General features: G+C 41.7%; 1 protein-coding gene across 1 annotated transcript in view; it reads right to left on the minus strand.

The window, feature by feature from the left end:
* LOC137321038 (terminal uridylyltransferase 7-like) overlaps positions 1–20,715 on the minus strand; it is a 111,484-nt gene that overhangs the window by 37,476 nt on the left and 53,293 nt on the right. Inside the window, exons 13-15 of the mRNA XM_067983178.1 lie at positions 8,511–9,814; positions 8,145–8,295; positions 636–722 (exon numbers count right to left, since the gene is read on the minus strand). Of these exons, the coding sequence (XP_067839279.1) occupies positions 636–722; positions 8,145–8,295; positions 8,511–9,814 (1,542 nt within the window). The remainder of the gene's footprint in view (positions 1–635; positions 723–8,144; positions 8,296–8,510; positions 9,815–20,715) is intronic.

Raw genomic sequence — 20,715 nt, forward strand, 5'->3', positions numbered from 1 at the left:
GGATTGCAAAAGGCACAGGTCAGTAAGAGCTGTGCTAATTCAGCAGGGGTGTGTGTGGTGGGTGGGGGGGGGGAATGTTTCTGAAACTTCTGCTTCTTTTTGAATGCCACACGTGCTGGGTGCCCAAGCGTGTCCAGAAACAGCTGGTGTTGCAGCCTGCCCCAAACCCTTGTTGGCCAGAGAGACCAGGGGCAGGCCAAAGATCTACAAGTAGGCTACTATATTTATTTTATGCCCCCAAGAAGTTTGCATTTCATTCTAGTCCCAATGTCTGAGGACAGAAAGGTATTCGATGGTCTTGTGCTGGACTGCCCCGGGCCATTTAAACCCAAGTCCTTCATGGGACTGGACTTTGGGTGTTACTTCTATTTAGCATCCAGGCAGAGGGGGCAGGAAAAATCAGTCCTCATGTCTCTAAAGACGTTACCACATTTCATAAAATTATTTTAGGTTTACAATACACTAAGTGCTGATTACTTCCAGCATGTCTGTCATCACAAAGACTTATTCTTAATAACTATTTCCAATATAGCATGTAGAAAGATTAATTGGATCATTCAATCTGATGAAACAGTCTATTATTATGCACACATTTAGCAAATTAATAACTATAAATAAACAAACGGTATTCATACCGTCAAGCTCTTTCTTGATAAATGCCTCCAGTTTCATCAGAATATGTTCGCGTGCCTGAATTTCCAGAGGACCTGGGGAAAAGTCATCTGGGTTGGAAAGGGAAGATGTTTAGTTTCCATAATTTATTTAATGTTCTGACTATAATCTTTGAACTGCCAAGGTTACCAGGTAAATATATACTATACAGCAGATTTCTCTTTATAAACCCAATATAGTTAGACTATCTACCTTTGCAGAGATGCCATCATTTTTTAAAAATGAAGTTTAACTGCCACATACCATAACATAGTCCCAACACTCAACTAGGGAAAAGGCCACCTCTTTTTAAAAAAAATAAAAACAGCTTGAACTCATTTCCAAGAGTCACATGATCTTTCCTTTGATCCCATACTATATTATAGTTGTAGGCTCAGACTGAGTTCTCAGTTCTTTACATTGGAGGGAGCTCACAGAGTTCATCATGCTTACATAGCAAAAGAATATTTAAAAAAAATAGCAGGTCTTCCATGGCGCTAAACACAGCAAGTCAGAAGATATGCTGTTTTATAAGGAAAGGAACATTACAGTGTTGACATATACTATTATTTTACTAACAATGGAGCTGTGCAAGACCATAAGATCTAGCTGTTGTGCGTTCCCGAGGTCAATTAGAAGTTAAGGTACATCAGAGCACTATTCTGTTGCTCAAATGTGTAACTTGGTGTGTCATGCAAGGCCTCAATTCTTGTCTAATTGCTGTATATTCCTGAGGTTAATTAGAAACTAAAATATATCAGAGCACTCAAAATCAACTAGAGGGACACAGTAGAATGGGAGGATAAATTACATGCAAAGACAACCATATTGAAGGTGGGTAATCAACAGCCTTCATTTCTCCTCCACTTCAATTAGGATAATGTCACATCAGTGCCAAAACTGAAAACAGCCATATTATGATTTGACTTTCAAAGTTTGGCTTAATGTACCATAAAGCACACATTTTTTGACAGTGTAAAGGCATGAGGACCCAAGAAAGTTTAATATAACTCTTGACATTGGCCCATGAGGTAACCATAACTTGGCTGGTATAAGTTTTTACTTATTTTGATGGCTCCTCATCTCCCAGACAATAACAAAGAATTGCTAGATTGCTAACAATACATGCTTGGTGATAGAATCATAGAATGCTACAGCGCAGGAGGCAGTCATTCGGCCCACCGTGCCTGTGCTGGCTCTTTAAAAGAGCTATCCAATTAGCCTCACTCCTCTACCTAAGGCTACCTAAACATATTTCCAAATGAAACAAGTAATTGTTTAGAGTGTCTATGTCCAAAACGTTAATCTCTCTTCTCTTTAGAGAAGCTAACAGAGCTGCTGTGTATTTCCAGTATTTTCTATCTTTATTTCAAATCTATTGAAACAGCATGCCAGAACTTCAAAAGCATCTACATAAAATCTGCATTTGACTGCAAAGACATGTGGTGGCAGTATAGAAGAAATGTCATTGATGACTTTAGATGACAATCTACATATTCAGAGTGTGAAATATCCTTCCACAGGACCTCAGACTTTAACGTTGGGATTCTTTTCACATCGTCTCCTCCCTGTCTTCTGTTTATGACTAGGATATGTCTCTCCTTTTCTGCGCCATGCGTATGCAACCTGAAATCCCTGTGTCCATTCGCATGCGTATTTTGGTTGCCTCTCCAGACCTGAGCCCATTACTTCTATCTCCCTTTCTTTTTTTTCTTCTTGACCCTCTCGGTCCCTTCTCTTCTCTCTGTTCCCGTGTCTGTCACCCAGTCATACCTCATTTTGTTTCTCCCCTCTTGGATACTTTGCCCCCTAATCTCTACCCCAACCCATCACTACTACGCTGCTGCTGTTGGCCCTTTAGTAAGGTCACAGCTACCCTCTGTGCCTCTCGGCATTCTCCAAAATGCCGATCAAGGTGCCCTTTGCTGGCTCCTTAGGAGCGGCCCAAATGCCCTATCTTCCTCGTTTGCTGACCTTCCTGCTCATCCTTCCTGTCCCGTTCATCTCATCCACCACTGCTCCCTTGGACTTAGTGGATCAACAATCACCATCCCTCTCCATATTTACCTCCAGGATGTCCGTTCTCTTGCCAACAAGGCCAGTGCCATCCACAACCTTATTGTGGATGATTGCATTGACATCATGGCTTTGACTGAAACTTGGCTTACGTATGGTGACAACTTGCCCCTTGCTGAAGCCTCCCTGCCTGGCTATACCTTCTACCACCTACCCCAATAGAAGTACTGCATTGGTGATGTGTCCTTTATCACAAAATCACACCTTGGTCTCTCCCCCTACTCCTTAGCTCCTTCGAGCATTAGACCCTGTGTTCAAGCCCTCTTGCCTCTTCTTTAAAATCATTATCGGCTGCTCCCCAGCTCCATCCCTACTTTCTCACTGAAATATCTGTCTCTCCTTTAGCTTTACATTGAACGACTCCTCATCCTGTGTGATTTAAATCATCTAAGCTCTCCTTCCCCTCTCTCCTCTGAACTCACTGCTCTCCTATCCTCTCTAAACTACTTCCTCCAAATAAACGTGCCTTCCCAATATTCACAGCCACCACCTTGATCTTGCCATCTCCTGTGTCCTCTCTACTCCCTTGATCATAGACAAGGCCATCTCCAGCCACTTGCTTGTATCACTCAGCACCCACATCTTCCTACCACTTTCCGACCCCACTTTCTTCTGCGTCCACCCCGGAAAAAATTCTCCAAGTCATCTAGAACCTCACGTTCCAACTGCCTAGTCTTTGGCCCGCCATTTGCAATAATACTTAAGCAGCCGTCGATCTGCTCAACCATTCCCTCACCTCCACCTTTAATGCCTTTGTTCCCAGCAAAACCTTTACTCGCTCCAATTTTCCTTTCCCCTTGTAAAGCCCCCATCTTCACTCCTTCAAATCCAAGAGGCGCAGACTTAAGTATATCTGGCTTACAACTGGTTTAGCCATCCATTACCAGATCTGGCTGGACCACATCAAGCACTATTGGGCTGTCACTCTCCTCTGTCACAACTGCCGACTACTCCAAGATGATCCTGTACAAGGTTAATTTTCTCCATTATCAACCATCTTCTTAAACCCCTGCCTCGCCACCTCCACCTCCAACAAATGTGAGAAGTTCATGGGCTTCTTGATCACTAATATTATCATCCAATGAGCTGCCTCTGCTGCTTCCCCTTTCCTCATCAAGTCAAACCTCTTCCAGGACTCCCTGCTGCCCTAGCCCTGAACAAGTGACTTTCTCTAGTATCTCTCCTATCTCCAAACATGCCCCCTTCTGAGCTTATTTTTCCATGCAGCCCAGCCTCTTGCTCTCTTGTCCCCATTCCCACTAAACTGTTGACCACCCAACTTCTAATCCTGGTCCCCAAGCTAATTGACATTGTAAATGGTTCCCCCTCAAGCACAGCCCCCTTCCCTTTCTCTTTCAAAACCATGATCGTCCCCTCCTCACAAAAAAAAACACCTTTGAGCCCTCTGTTCTTGCAAATTACCACCCCATCTCTAATCTCCCTTTTCTCTCCTAAGCTCTTGAACCTGTCATCACATCCAAAATCTGTGCCCACCTTTCCCGCAACTCTATAGTTGAATCTCTCTACTCACCCCTGCCACAGCACCAAAATAGCCATAACCAAAGTCACAAACGATATCCTGTGTAACTGTGGTGCATTATCCCTCCCCCTCTCCAACCAATGACGCGGTCAACTACACCACCCTTCTCCTCCACCTCTCAAAGTTTCTCTTCCCCGCTGCCTAGCTTGGTGGGGCTGCCCTCACTTGGTTCTACTGTTACCTATCTGATCATAGCCAGTCAATCTCCAGAAATGGCTTCTCTTCCCACCCTCGCACCATTACCTCTATAGTCCTCAAGGATTTATCCTTGGCTTCAATGTCATCCTCACCCACATGCTGCACCTTGGTGACATCATCCGCAGACATCGGGCCAAGCTTCCACATGTATGCTGATGAAATCCAGCTCCAACTCTTCACTACCTCTTTCGACTCCTCCACTGCCTCTGTGATGTCAGATCCAGTCTTGCATGAGCTGCAGTTTTCTTTAGTTAAAAACACTGGACAGAACAAAGCTATAGCCTTCAACTCCTCCCCCCCACCACCCCCACAAACTCCATGCCTTTGCCACCAATTTTATTCTCCTCTCAGACTGAACCAGCAATTCAGTACCCTATTTGGTCCTTGTCTGAGCTTCCAACCCCATATCTCTCCACCACACAGAAAATCTAATTACCCTTCCATAAGATCACCCACCTCTGCCCCTACCTTAGCTTATCTGCTGCTGAAACCCCCATCCATGCCTTTGTTACCTCCAGACTTGTCTATTCCAATGCTCTCCTGGCCGGCCGTCATCCATCCTCTGTAAACTTTAGCTCATCCAAAACTCTGCTGCCTATATCCTATCCCGCACCAAGTTCCATTGCAAATTGTTGCTGTTGAATTGAATGGCTTGACCTCCGAGATGTCCGATAATCTACTCCAATCACTTTGAAGAACCCATGATTTCAAGAAATTAACACTTATCCAAACATCTGTCAGGGACACGGCTAGACATAATAGTGCTAAGGATAGCCCCATAATGGCCATATAAAACCTCTTTTTGCTCCATTTTAAGTCTCAGACTTTCATATGTGTTCTCAGCCACTTGCAGAAACAGCATGCATTAACCAGTTTTAAGAACATAAGAAATAGGAGCAGGAGTAGGCCATCCGGCCCCTCAAGCCTGCTCCGCCATTCAACAAGATCATAGCTGATCTTCTACCTCAATGCCATTTTCCTGCACCATCCCCATGTCCCTTGATGCCTTTAATATCTAGAAATCTATCAATCTCTGTTTTGAATGTACTCAATGACCGAGCCTTCACAGCTCTCTGGGGTAGAGAATTCCAAAGCTTCACCACCATCTGACTGAAGAAATTTCTCCTCATCTCAGTCCTAAATGGCCTACCACTTATTCTGAGACTGTGACCCCTGGTTCTAGATTCTCCAGCCAGGGGAAACATCCTCCTTGCATCTACCCTGTCGAGCCCTGTAAGAATTTTGTATGTTTCATTGAGATAACATCAATAACCCTGTAATCCATCGTCGACAAAAGTGTTTCATTTTTGGCACAAATGGTATTACAAGCTTACATCAAAATTTCATAAAGGAACTATTCTATTTCCTCGAGGAATCAGCTACAAGTAGTAAAGAACTTAAAATTAACAAGGCTTGATTAATGGTGCGAAGAGGTCATCTTTACAGCAGAAATCTTTATTAGAAATGGTTCTGTAATATTGCAGAAATCTGTGTGCTGTGGAATTCACTCAAATTATGTTGCTGGGAATAGACAACGGGGCTGCAAACAAATGGGTGGAAGTAATTCATGTACAGAGCCTTGGTCAGACACCATCTGGAGTACTGCATTCAGTTTTCGGCACTGCAGCTCAGGAAGGATATATTGGCCTCGGAGGAAGTACAGTAGAGATTCAAGAGAATGATGCCAAGGCATAAAGGGTAAAATTATGAGGACTGGTTGCAAAAACTGGGCTTGTATTCTCTTGAGTTTAGAAGATTGAGGGGCGATCTAATCGAGATGTTGAAAGTGATAAACATATTTGATAGGGAGATGGATTGATGCAGAGAAACTATTTCCTCCCCGGAGACGTGTGTAATTGAGGCATAAAGCAAACACCTGGCGTAAAAGATCGAGCAAACTCATGTGCAAGTGTGTTACACACGTAATTACGGTAAGCCTGAATTTCCCCAAACGTATCTTGATTCATTATAATGGCCCCACCCCATGCTAAAGAGCCCTACAATAGATTTTCCTGCAATTATACTGGTTGAAAGCGGGTGTAAAATTAAGCCCAGAATTTTGGACGCAGAATGAAACAATTTTTTTTTTCTGGTGTTTTATTGCGGTTTTTAAAAAGTGATCTTGAAAAAAAATTATCCTCACTGAGACTTGCACCTTATTTTCTGTTTCTTTAAATGCATTTTTATTGCTTCAGTAGAAGTCACATTAAAGATTGAAAAGCTTCCAAAATTGCAGGTTCTTAAACATGCTGTGCCTAATGTGAATGAATGATGGTTAGATTGCTTGATACTTTGATTTGCATACTTAAAGAAGAAATATAATGGTGGGAGTTTTACATTTCCCATTGGCATCGATCAATTCTGCTTGCTAACACCGAATTTTACATTCCGGCTAATGTGATTGGCAGGAAATTGAGGCGCAAGTTGATATTGGCAAAATGGGCACACGAATGGATGTAACTACCGAATTACACCCCCACAGGAAATTCCACCACCTGCTGTTTTCTGAAATTGTGACAAAAAATGATGGCGAGCAATGCCAGCAGCATTGTTTATATTTGTCACTGTTAGCGCTGCTGGCTCTAGACATGCCAGGAAAAATAGTTCTTCAGGTGATTCTCTGTGTTAAGAGGCACTACTACATTTACTTTACAGTGCTGCAAAATAAAGTGGACGCGAGAGTGTTAACTTTAATATTCTGTTCAAAAATCTGCATTTTTGAGAATTATATCTTCCTGGCAAACAAAAAAGAGATGGCCAATTAGAAAATGGATATAAAAAGTCATGATTTCAATCCAAATGATCTAAGACAGCATTGCAGATATCCTGTGCAGGGTGGTGTTCAGGTTTGTACCACAGGTTCTCTTCATTTGACATTCCAATATCATATAAAGACATCTGTGAAGGTGTCAAGCGAAGAGGGAAGAAAACAAAAAATTTAATTTTTAAAAAATGGGAAAAATTACCATCAGCTGTTTATGTGCATCTCCCAGTTACTTCATAGAAAACATGACTAAGAAAATGCATTTAAAAAACGGGAAATAAAAATTAGTTGACGTAATTGCTTTTCACAGAGTATTTTTAATCCCAGAAAATGAGATGGGGTAGGAGTGGGCGGTTAGAGGAATGAAGAATTTGTCTAAATGATTGCGTACAAGTATCACTATTCTGTTCTGTATGACATTAAAACAGAAACTATGGTAATTTAGAACCATATCCCATTGGCATACCGACGTACCCTGTCACTGGGCGGTAGAATGCAGGTTTCTGTGAATACTCGCAAATAGTAACTTTCTGATCTATTCCGCTTCTGGGCTTTTGAGGGGGGAATGTCACCTTTTCAATTAGGGAAATAGCATATGTTGCAGTGGACTGCTTTTTGAGAGAAAGATGATAAGAGACAAATTCTGCTTTATATCTTCCTGACGAACAAAATTAAAATGGTGAATTAGAATATGGAGACAAACCCCTCGGGTTTATTAATCTCCTCCCCCCGGGTTTATCCAAATAATTAACAGCATGATGATACAGCATTATGCTAATACTCTATGAATGATAGTGCTCAGGTTTAAATCAGAGGAAAACAATTTTAAATTTTTATTTAATGAGAAATCTGATTTTTTAAAAAAAAATATTGAAAATATAGTTTAAAAGGAGAGAAAAAAAAAATTATACTTACAGCAACACCAGATACAAACTTGATCCAGGACACTCAAAAACCTTGGTGTCATTTGTGGTAATGGATCGAGGTCAACTTTTTTGAAGTCTTCTGGACAATCATGCTTTAAGTGCCCTTCTCGCTTGCACAAGCTGCATACAATTATGGAAGCCTATTTAGGAGAAATGGTGATAGTAATTTTTTCTTCAAATAAATACTGCATACAATTAATGCCATCTAATGCGCAGTTGAATGCAATTAGCTTAACCAAATGGTATGAGTTTATGCAGAGTAATTTTTTCCGTGCTCTAACCATTCTGATCAAGACTCAAATGTATTCAATGCAACATCAGTTTCAGAAAAAAACATTTCTGAAGGTGGTATTACCTTGCCCTTTGTAAAAACAGCTTTATTGAACATATAAAACATATTGTCATCACTGCTCTGCGATTCATATCCATGCAAGGTTGTTCCAGTTTCCCCGAGAACAATTTCTTTATTTATTTCATCAGGTTGAACTCCTTGTTTCTGCTTTATAGTTACTTCACTTTCAGTAGCATGTCTGACTAGCTGAGAAGTCACATCATTTTGACACTTTACTGGTGCATGTCCCTTCCAGTTCAGCAATTCATCATCAATTATTCCATCCTCATCAGATTGATTATCTTCCTCACTAGACTCAGTATATATAGTCTCAATTTCCTCTTCAGCTGTAAGACTGTCCAGGTGAATTCGCGGAGTGATATTCAGATCCAACTCATCATCATCACCATCATCTTCCTCCTCATCCTCCTCTTCCTCTTCATTCCTGCTTAATGTCCCTTCGTGGTGCTGCATTGGCTTTTTAGGGAAATTATGCAATTCGTCTGCACTGTCAGAGCTTTCTCTAACTTCATCATTCAATATGTTTTCCTCATCTTTCACTTCTAGTTGATTGGAGTCTTCTAAACCAAAATCATCACTTTCCATATTCTGAGGATTCAGAAAACTCTCAGAATCTGAAAGACTTTCAGAATATATGTGATCTCTGTAGCAATTTGTATGCTTTGCACAGGTGCTCATTTCATCATCACTCGAGGTCTCATTATCCGCTTCTGTAGACTGTTCAAATTTGCCTTTCTTTAATATCCTGCCAGTAACTGTTGAACTGTCTTTCTGCTCTCCAGACGTATCAAACAGTTCCTCATCGTTTCCACTTTCCAAAAGGTCATCACCACTTTGTTTATCTTCACCTTCTGGTTGATCATCCTCATTAAACTCTTCTCCAGTAATCCCAATTTTATCTAGATCAGATATTAGCTCTTCCTCTGTGAAGCCTTCACTCCCACACCCTTGTACTGTTTGTAGGTTTCTATAGGAATCCTCACAAGATAAATTTTCACCATCTTTACACAAAGCATTATCATGCAATTGTGGGCATCCTCCATCAGGAATCCCTGCTGAGATAGCAGATGTCGTACTACATAGCTGTGTCTTTGAAGCATAAAGACCAAGCAATTCCTGTCCATCTACTGTAATATTAGATGCTCTTTTAGAATCAACTTTCTCATTGTCTCTTTTGTTGAACTTTGCTGGCTTGTACTTAGGCAATGCAAAATACTTGTACGTTGCTCTTAAACAATGAATGATATAGTCATATACCATTTGGCTATTAAGGGTTCGTGCAACATTTCTCTTTACAGAGTATGGATCTGGAGGGGAAAAAAAACACATTTAAAAATGGCCAGTAACTACATTATTCAGCAAAATTACATCTTATCCACTGAATTTTAAAGTTGGTTTACAGGTCATTTCAAGGGACATTTTAGTAATTTAGAACAAAACAAGAGCACGTCAAGGAGGACCAGCGTTACATTTTGATGGCACCTGAGATAGTCAGAAGAAGCAAACCATGTAAAGCACTTATTTTGAATATGTGCAATGTATATATATATATATACACACACACACACACAAGATAAAAACAATTTGGGCAGTACGCTTTGTACAGGCTATGAAATGAAAATAGTTCAGTCAGAGAAAAATGTTAAGCTCTATAATTTTCATTACCTCAGAATACTTAAACCTATATTAGTTATGGTTCTGAACAGACCAAATATTTCCACAATTTTCTTTGAAAGAGATTGGTTAGCAATCCACACTCATTATTAGCTTCCAAAAGTGTTATTCTGCTCAAAGGTTGTCTTTTATGCACATCAGAATGAGCATTAAAGCTTTCCTTCCTTATCATGCATTTTAAGTAGTTTACAAAATCTTTGAACCTAATCTCAAATTATCTAGACTAATTAAAGCATAGGTAAGATATTGATGAAAAGTCGAAGACAATTACTTATATAAGTAATGTCAATCAAGGATGAATAATGTGACAATTATATAGGCTACAACATATTAGGTGATTAGGAGTCAGTGGACATTTTATAAAGTTTTGTTTCAATGTGCGGTAAACTGGATATTTATCCGTTATATTGATTTTACATCCAATCGGGAAGTAATTATTTTTGCTAGCATTATATCTCAAAACTTATTTTTTAATGATGCTAAGCAATTCCCTTTTAGCCATGTTCCTGTAATCCCCCTTTGCAGTATTAATCTAGCTCATTGCCTGCTCAACAACCCTGTTAGCTCTCCCAATCTACACATCTCATTACTCATGTGTCTTACCCTATCATCCTACTCGTTTCTCACCTCCCTGTACTGCTGACCACCTGTCCAGCTCTCTGGCTGCACAATTTGTCAGCATGTACGTACTGTTGCTTACATTTTGAGTTCACGAGACATATATTCAAACCATATGTTGTATCCACTGCACACAATGCAGTCTCCTCTACATTGGGGAGACCAAACGCAGACTGGGTGATCGCTTTGCTGAACACCTCCGCTCTGTCCGCAAGCATGACCCTGACCTGCCGGTTGCTTGCCATTTTAATTCCCCTTCCCACTCCTACTCTGACTTCTCTGTCCTCGGCCTCTTACACTGTTCCATTGAAGCTCAACGGAAGCTCGAGGAACAGCACCTCATCTTTTGTTTAGCCACTTTACAACCTTCTGGACTCAACATTGATTTCAATAACTTCAGATCATAACCACTGCTCCCATTTTTTCGGTCAGCTAGTGCTGGTAATGGTTCTGCTGCTGCCATTTACAGCTACTCCTGATCGATCTTTTGTTTCTTAACATGTCCTATTACCACCTTCCTTGCCTTGCACCATCATCCCTTTTGTCATTTAATCACTCATGCCCTCTACCCTATCACAGACCTTCCCTTCTGTTCTGTTCTGTCCTCCCCTCCCCTCCTATCCCTGGTACTGTACTTGCTCAAAAACTTTAACTCTTAACATTTTCTAGTTCTGACGAAAGGTCTTTGACCTGAAACGGTAACTCTATTTCTTTCTCCACAGATGCTGCCTGACTTGCTGAGCTTCTCCAGCATTTTCTGTTTTTATTTTGTTCAAACCAGCAGTGGGTAATAATGGGCTGACCACCCAGCTGTTTGTTTCTCCCACTCTCCACTTGCCCATTGCATCTTGTCCACTACTTCTCCCATCTATATGAAATGCTGGCCACCTGCACACATTAGTGTCTGGGTGCTCAGCATTTTGCCAGTTTGCAAACAATACTATCTGTCTGTTAACTTATTCCACTGAAGTCTGACTACGGTATCAACCAATCTCCCATCTACTTTACTGAATATGTCCAGTTGTCTGGCCAGCTGTGTCACAATGCCCACCTATACATGCACAATCATTTGGAAATTTTAGGAATACAATCAATCATTTTTATCAACACATATACAAGGAGCAGCATTTTAAATGTTGTAATTAAAATCAGAATTAGATACAATATTTATAGGCATATTTGTAGAATAGCAAACAAATTATATACTGCACTGTAGTCTTATAATTTTAAAGGAGCTTTCTCTTCTACTACTGTAGGTAGTGACATGATGGAGATGCAATGGAAGATGCTGTGATTAGAGTTATCTAGTTCCCTGGTTTAATCAAAAGATCATTCACGGTTTGGGTAACGAGGGGTTAAAGTTACACACACTGTCAGTAAAGATATGAAATATTAAACTTATAAATATGTACTTATGTTGTCCTAGGCCTGTAGAAATAAAATACTGTCCCAGGCCTGTAGAAACAAAACATATGTTTTCACAACAATGAATGACTTGCTCCAAAGCAGCAAGAGAAACAAGTGTTAAAAATCAATTGCTTCATAGATGTACATTTCTAATTTGTATTTCCACTGATGGTGGGGTCTACCACAAGTGGGGCTTTTTTTTTGCTAGAATACAGATAGTCAAGAGGAGATGAGATAGAAGTGTTCAAAATTGAGAGAGGTAAACATTGGTTGGTGAGTTGGTATTGAAGCGTGTAAATTTAAGATAATTACCAAAATCAAGGGAGTGGTTAGGAGAATCTATTTACTTATTTAGAGAGGATGCCCTGTCAAAAAGAGAGTGGTGGAATCAGAATTCACAATAGCTTTTAAAAAAGGCAAGCATAAATATTTTAAAAAGAAAAATAAGAAAGGCATGGGGAATGGGACTAAATGGATAGCTTTATCCAGAGGGCCCACACAAGCATGATGGGTTGAATAGCCTCCTTCTCTGCTGTAAAATACATGTTGAATTTTGCATGCAAATTATATATTCCCCTCACTTGTGGAAATAAAAACTATACTTGAAGATCTGCACAGTTTGATGGAAATAAGTAAACTGACGGATAGTACACTGACTAGTGACACCCCAACTCAAGCAGATCATTTCTTCATAATCTATTTCATATTAGCTTGTTAAAGTAATAAATTGATGTTGAAAAATAGAAATAAATTTATGGAGGTTTAGTTGAAAACATTAGTGCTCCATTTCCAAACCAAAACCAGTAATGGGGTTTGATAAAGCTTGAGAATTATAAAATTTCTGAGGCACTACAACAATATTCACAAAAGCATGAATGTACTGTATAAATAATTCCTTAACCTATTCAAATAGAGGAGGGGGAGGACAAAGATCTTCCCCCCGGCGGGCGGGAGGGAGGAAGCGGCCTGCCTCTGCCACGAAGAAGGCCTGGCTCGAGGTGGCAAAGGAGGTCACCTGCACCACCAACATATCGCGCACCTGCATACAGTGCAGGAGGCGCTTCAATCACCTAAGTAGGTCAGCCGAAGTGAGTACACGTACTCATTCCCCTACACTCCGTCTGCCACATCACTGCCCCCACCCCACATCTCCTTCTGCACTGCCAACACTACTCCATCACATCACTCCTCACACCCACTCAAAGCTCATCCTCATCTTTCCTACATTTACTCACCTCGCCAGTACTCATCCCGCCACTACCACTCAACCCAATCCTCATACAATCTCATGGCTCTCTCATACTCACTCTCTCATGCATCTCTTTCACGGTCAGTCTCACTCAACCTGCCACTACCTGTGCTGCAGTCACAGGGCATGCATCACATATGTGCAGTAGGAAGCGTAAGGCAAACGTGTCGTGAGCATGAAGGGAATGCACAAGGATGTTTAAGGGCTTGTCGTGGTTTTTTTTAAACCTATATTTAATTTCTGATCAACTCACATAACATATTATATTGTCACCACTACTGCCACGTCTTTGCGAATCTTGTCTGGTTTGTGCAATAATGCCCTTTCCTGAGGATCACTATGAAGACCCACAACTGATGCCACCCATTGTGTCACTGCAGAGTGGGTGTAGGTGTATTTGCAGGGATCTTTGTGCAGACGACAGCGACGTCAGCGATGTCCCTGGTGGCACCCTGGAAGGATGCGGAGAAGTTGTTGAGGGCAGTGGCGACTTTGACAGCGACAGGTAAGAAGATGGTGCTCAGGCCAGCCGGAAGCAGCTCGGCATGAAGGAGGCTGCAGATGTCCACGACTACATGTCAAGTGACTCTGAGCCCGTGTACACTGCTGCTCAGAGAGGTCCAGGAAGCTGAGCCTCGGTCTGTAGACCCTGTAGCGAGGGTAGTGCCTTCTGCGACACATCTCTCTCTGCGGTTGCCCTCCCTCCTGTTGTGCAGGTGGATGTGTCACAGCACCGTGTTGTGGGACTCCACATGTCAGAGGTGGACGGCGAGGCTGGTGATGCTGTTCATCCTCCGAGGAGGTCATGATTGCAGCTACGGCGGGCCCCATCCGGAAGATGTACATTTGAAGGGGTCCGCAAGGTACATGTGTCTGGACACCGGGGTAAGTGTGCAAGTTGGTGAATTTTACTGTTAGGAGGAAGGTGGTGGAGGCCAAATTTTGTCCAAAGTGACAGAGTGGCCTCCTGCAATGAGTGAGGGTCTCCCCCCCCCCACCCCCACCTGTCAAATGGACCTTTGCAGCTGCCACAGGCTGATGGCTGCAACACACGGGAAACAGACCCAGTTGTTTGCAAAATCCCACCCCTCCTAAAATGTCATGTTAATCAGGTCTCTAAACAACCTGAAATACCTTAATGATTACTTTAAGTGGCACCCCGCCGGTTTTAATTGCCGGCAGGAGTCCCACATGTGGGGGCTGTGCGCGCATGTCAGCGCGTCACTGGGGAACCCGGAAGTGGGCAGGTTGGAGCCGGGCTCCAGACCCGCCCCGGGAATCCCTGATTTTCACAGCCCCCCCGCCACAAACGAAAATCGAACCCAATGTTTCAGGTTGATGACCTTTTGTCAGAACTGGAAGCAGTTAGAGATTTAACAGTTTTTAAGCAAGAACAGAGCCAGGGAAAAGTGGGGGGAGGGGAGGAAAGAACAAAAGGGAAGGTCTGTGACAGGGTAGAGGGCAAAAGTGATTAAATAACATAACAGATGATGGTGTAAGGCAAGGAAGGTGGTAATGGGACAGGTTAAGAAACAGAAGATGGGTCTGAAGTAGCTGTAAATGGTAACAGCAGAACCATTACCAGCACTTGCTGTCCGAAAAAAATGGGAGCAGTGGTTATGATCTGAAGTTATTGAAATCAATGTTGAGCCCAGAAGGTCATCCCTATTGTCATTTAATCACTCTTTGCCCTCCACCCTATCAAAGACCTTCCCTTTTGTTCTTTCCATCTCCCCCCTCTTTTCCCTGGCTCTGTACTTGCTTAAAAACTGTTAAATCTCTAACTTCTTCCAGTTCTGACAAAAGATCGTCGACCTGAAATATTAACTCTGTTTCTCCCTCCACAGATGCTGCCTGACCTGCTGAGTATTTCCAGCATTTTCCGTTTTTATTTCAGAACCCAGTGCACAATGGGTTAAGCACATACTTGTTGTAGACACATCTGTCCACAATTGGCAAGAATGATCATCACACAGTCTTTGTGAAGACAATCTCATATTCACATTAAGGACAGTATCGCCATGGTCAGTGGAACAGACTAAAGACAGATCTCGCAGCTAAAAACTGGGCATCCATGAGGCGCTAAGGATCTTTAGCAGCATCAGAATTGTATACCAGCACAATCTGGGTAATCTACTGGCCCAGCACATCCCTCAATCAGTTCAGGTAAGGGTAAATTTATAAGTTTAAAGAGAAAAGTCAAGGCTGTACAGCAGAATAGTGATTTAGGTAAAAACAAGCAGAATGTGTCAGGAAGGGACAGAGAGTTTAACAAAGGTAATAGGGCATATGACTATGGTCACATCAGGGAAAAATAGTAAAAAGTTAAAATTAAAGGCGCTATTATCTGAATGCACAAAGCATTCGTAACAAGATAGATGAATTAATAGCACAAAGAGAGATAAATAGGAACAGGAGTAGGCCATTCAGCCCCTCGTGCCTGCTCCGCCATTTGATAAGATCATGGCTGATCTGTGATCTAACTCCATATACCTGCCTTTGGCCCATATCCCTTAATACCTTTGGTTGCCAAAAAACTATCTATCTCAGATTTAAATTTAGCAATTGAGCTAGTATCAATTGCCGTTTGCGGAAGAGGGTTCCAAACTTCTACCACAAATCAAATGGACCAAATGGGTTTGATCTAGTAGCCATAACTGAGATGTGGTGGCAGGGTGACCAAGGTTGGGAACTAAATATTCCAGGGTACTTGACTTTTAGAAAAGATAGGCAAAATGGAAAAAGAGAGTTGGGAGGGGGGGAAATGGGTAGCCCTGATAAAGGAAGAGATAACAGGATCTTAGCTCAGAAAACCAGGATGTAGAATCAGTATGGGTGGAGCTAAAAAATAACAAGGGGCAGAAAACACTGGTTGGAGTAGTTTATAGGCCCCCTAACAGTAGTTATAGTGTTGGACAGAATATAAATCAGGAAATTATAGGAGCACGTAACAAGGGTAATGCAATAATCGTGGGGGACTTAAATCTTCATATAGACTGGGCAAACCAAATTGGAAAAAGTAGTTTGGAGGACGAGTTCATGGGATGCATTCGAGACTGTTTTCTAGAACAATATGTGGAGGAACCAACTAGGGAACAGGCTATTTCAGATCTAGCATTGTGCAATGAGACAAGGTTAATTAGTAATCTTATAGTTAATGGAGTGATCATAATATGATAGAATTTCATATTGAGGTTGAGAGTGATGTAGTTAAGTCCGAAACTAGGGTCTTAAATTTAAACAAAGCCAATTATGTAGGTATGAGGGGCGAGTTGGCCAAGATAGATTGGGAAATTAGATTAAAAGGTATGACGGTAGATAAGCAATGGCAAATATTTAAAGAAATAATTCATAAGTCTCAACGAATATACATTCACTTGAGAAATTAAAACTCCACAGGAAAAATGATCCAACCATGGCTAACTAGAGAAGTTAAGGATAGTATTAGATTAAAGGAGGTTTACAATGTTGCCAAAAAGAGTAGTAAGCCTGAGGATTGGGAGAGTTCTAGAAATCAGCAAAGGATGACCAAGAAATTGATAGAGGGGGGAAAAAATAGAATGAGAGTAAACTAGCAAGAAATATAAAAACAGATTATAAGAGCTTCTATGAGTAAGTTAAAAAGGAAGAGATTAACAAAAGTAAACGTGGGTCCCTTAGAGACAGAGACAGGAGAAATTATAATGGGGAATAAGGAAATGGCAGAGACATTAAACAAATATGTTGTATCTGTCTTCACAGTAGACACCGGAAATAGTGGAGAACCAAGGGTCTAAAGAGCGAAGAATTTAAAGCAATTAAGGTTAGTAAAGAAAAAGTACTGGAGAAATTAATGGGACTAAAAGCTGACAAATTTCCTAGACCTGATGGCCTACATCCTAGGGTTTTAAAAGAGGTCATGATGAGGAGATGCCGGTGATGGACTGGGGTGGAAAAATGTAAGGAGTCTTACAACACCAGGTTATAGTCCAACAGCTTTATTTGAAATAAAGCTGTTGGACTATAACCTGGTGTTGTAAGACTCCTTACATTTAAAAGAGGTGGCTGCAGAGATAGTGGATGCATTGGTTTTGATCTTCTAAAATCTGTGGAATTCTGGAACAGTCCCCATGGATTGAAAGGTAGCAAATGTGACCCTGCTATTCAAGAAAGGAGGGAGAGAGAAAACAGGGAACTGAAGGCCAGTTACACTGACATCAGTAGTAGGAAAATGCTAGAATCTATTATTAAGGACGTAGTATCAGGGTACTTTGCCTAATCATAGAATGATTTTCTGAGTCAACACGATTTTATGAAAGGGAAATCGTGTTTGACAAATCTATTGGAGTTTTATTTTTGAGGGGGTAACTAGCAGGGTAGATAAGGGGGAACCAGTGGATATCGTAGATTCAGATTTTCAAAAGGTATCTGATAAGGTGTCAAACAAGAGGTTGTTACACATGATTCGGGCTCATGGGATTGGGGGTAATATATTAGCGTGGGCTGAGGGTTGGTTAACAGACAGAAAACAGAGTAGGAATGAACGGGTCATTTTCGGGTTGGCAGGTTGTAACTAGTGGAGTTCCGCATGGATCAGTGCTTGGGCCTCCAGCTGCTTACAATCTATATCAATGACTTAGATGAGGGGACAGAGTGTAATGTATCCATGTTTGCTGATGATACAAAGCTAGGTGGGAAAGTAAGCTGTGTGGAGGACGCAGAGGCTGCAAGGGATACAGACAGGTTAAGTGAATAGGCAAGAAGGTGGCAGATGAAGTATAATGTGGGGAAATGTGAAATTATCCACTTTGGTAGGAAGAATAGAAAAGCTGAATATTTTTTTTAAAGGTAGGAGACAAAGAAATGTTAGTAGTCAGAGGGATTTTGGTGTCCTTGTACATGAATCACAGAAAGTTAACATGCAGGTACAGCAAGCAATTAGGAAGGCAAATGGTATGTTTGCCTTAATTGCAAGGGGGTTGGAGTATAAGAGTAAGGAGGTCTTGCTGCAATTATATAGGGCTCTGGTGAGACCACACCTGGAGTATGGTGTACAGTTTTGGTCTCCTTACCTAAGGAAGGATATTTTTGCCTTAGAGGGGGTGCAACAAAGGTTCACTAGATTGATTCCTGGGATGAAAGGGTTGTGCTATGAGGAGAGACTGAGTAGAATGGGCCTATATTCTCTGGAGTTTAGAAGAATGAGAGGTGATCTCACTGAAATGTATAAAATTCTTAGAGGGCTTGACAGGGTAGATGCCGAGAGGCACTTTCTCCTGGCTGAAGAATCTAAAACTAGAGGTCATAGTCTCAAGATAAGGGGTCGGTCATTTAGGACTGAGATGAGGAAAAATGTCTTCACTCAGATGGTCGTGAAGCTTTGGAATTCTCTACCCCAAAAGGCTGTGGATACTCAGTCCTCGAGTATATTCAAGACTGAGATTGATGGATATTTGGACACTAAGGGAATCAAGGGATATGGGGATAGGGCAGGAAAGTGGAGCGGAGATAGAAGATCAGCCATGATGTTATTGAATGGTGGAGCAGGTTTGAGGGGCCACATGGCCTACTCCTGCTCCAGTTTCTTATCACCATCATCAGGACAGCACCATGTTCAATGGGGAGTGTAGAAGGACATGCCAGGTGCAAAAAGAGACATACCTTAGAACGTGGCTCCTACCTAGTGAAACTACAACGCAGGGCTATTTGTATGTTAAATGCCATAAGCAGCAGGCTATGGATAAACTGTTCAGTCCCACACCAATGGATCAGAACAAAGCTCCGTAGCATTACCGTATCTAATCGAGAATAGTGGTGGACAAACAGGCAAGAGAAAGAGATGGCTCCATGAACATTCCCATCCTCAATGATGGCGGAGCTCAACACAATCGCAAGAGACAAGGCTGGTGTTCGCTAACGTCTCCAGCCAAAAGTGCCAATTGGATGATTTCATCTCAGCCTTCTCACAAGGTCCCCATCAACATAGTCGCTTCCTACCTGCTAGCCGATGCACAGTTTTAGTTCCATAAGAGGCACTCGGCTCCTGACCTTGTCACAGCCTTGATCCAGACATGGATGCCAGAGGAGAGATGAGAGTAGCTTCCCTCAACATCAAGGCAGCATTTGACTGATTCTGGCAACAAGGAGCCCTATCAAAATTGAGGTCAATGGGGGTCAAGAGGAAAAGCCACCAGCACAAAGAAAGATGGTCATGGTCATTGAAGGTCAATCATTGCAGCCAAGAATATTGCTGCTGGGCAGTGTTCTTGACACAATCAGCTTCAGCTACATCATCAATGACCTTTCCTCAGTCAGGAGTGTTTTCTGATGATTGTACAGTGCTCAGCTCTATTCATAACTCGTCCAATAATGCAGAAGCCCCACGCCAGCCCACAGCTAAACCTGGATAATACCCAGGCTTGAGTTACATCGAGTTACATTGAAACTACAGCACAGAAATAGGCCATTCGATCCAATTGGTCTATGCTGCCATTTATGCTCCACACAAGCATCCTCTCTCCCTACTTCATCTAACCCTATCAGCATACCCTTCTATTCCTTTCCCTTTGTGTGCTTATCTAGCTTCCCCTTAAATGCATCAATTCCATTTGCCTCAACTACTCCTTGTGATAGTGCGTTCCACATTCTTACCACTTTTTGGGTAAAGAAGTTTCCCCTAAATTCCCTATTGGATTTATTAGTGACTATCTTATATTTATGAGCTCTAGTTTTGGACTCCCCACAAATGGAAACATTTTCTCTATGTCTACTTTATCAAACCCTTTCATTATCTTAAAGACCTCTATCAGTCACCCCTCAGCCCAGCCTGTTCAGCCTTTCCTGATGAGGATATCCTCTCAGTTCTGGTATCATCCTTGAGTGTCTTTTTTGCACCCTCTCCAAAGCCTCTATATCCTTTCTATAATATGGTGACCAGAACTGTGGTCTAACCAAGGTTCTATACAAGTTTAACATAACTTCTTTTCTTTTCAATTCTATCCCTCTGGAAATGAATCCTAGAGCTTGATTTACCTTTTTTATGGTTTTATTAACCTGCGTCGCTACTTTTAGTGATTTGTGCATCTGTACTGCATGATCCCTTTGTTCCTCTATCCCGTTTAGACTATTATCCAAGCAATATGTGGCCGCTTTATTCTTCCTACCAAAATGCACCACCTCATACTTATCTATGTTGAAATTAATTTGCCAATTACACACTCATTCTGCAAGTTTATTATGTCCTCTTGCATTTTGACGCATTCTTCCTTTATATTAACTACA

Source organism: Heptranchias perlo, chromosome 4, assembly GCF_035084215.1.
Source record: "Heptranchias perlo isolate sHepPer1 chromosome 4, sHepPer1.hap1, whole genome shotgun sequence".
Classification (NCBI taxonomy): Eukaryota; Metazoa; Chordata; class Chondrichthyes; order Hexanchiformes; family Hexanchidae; genus Heptranchias; species Heptranchias perlo.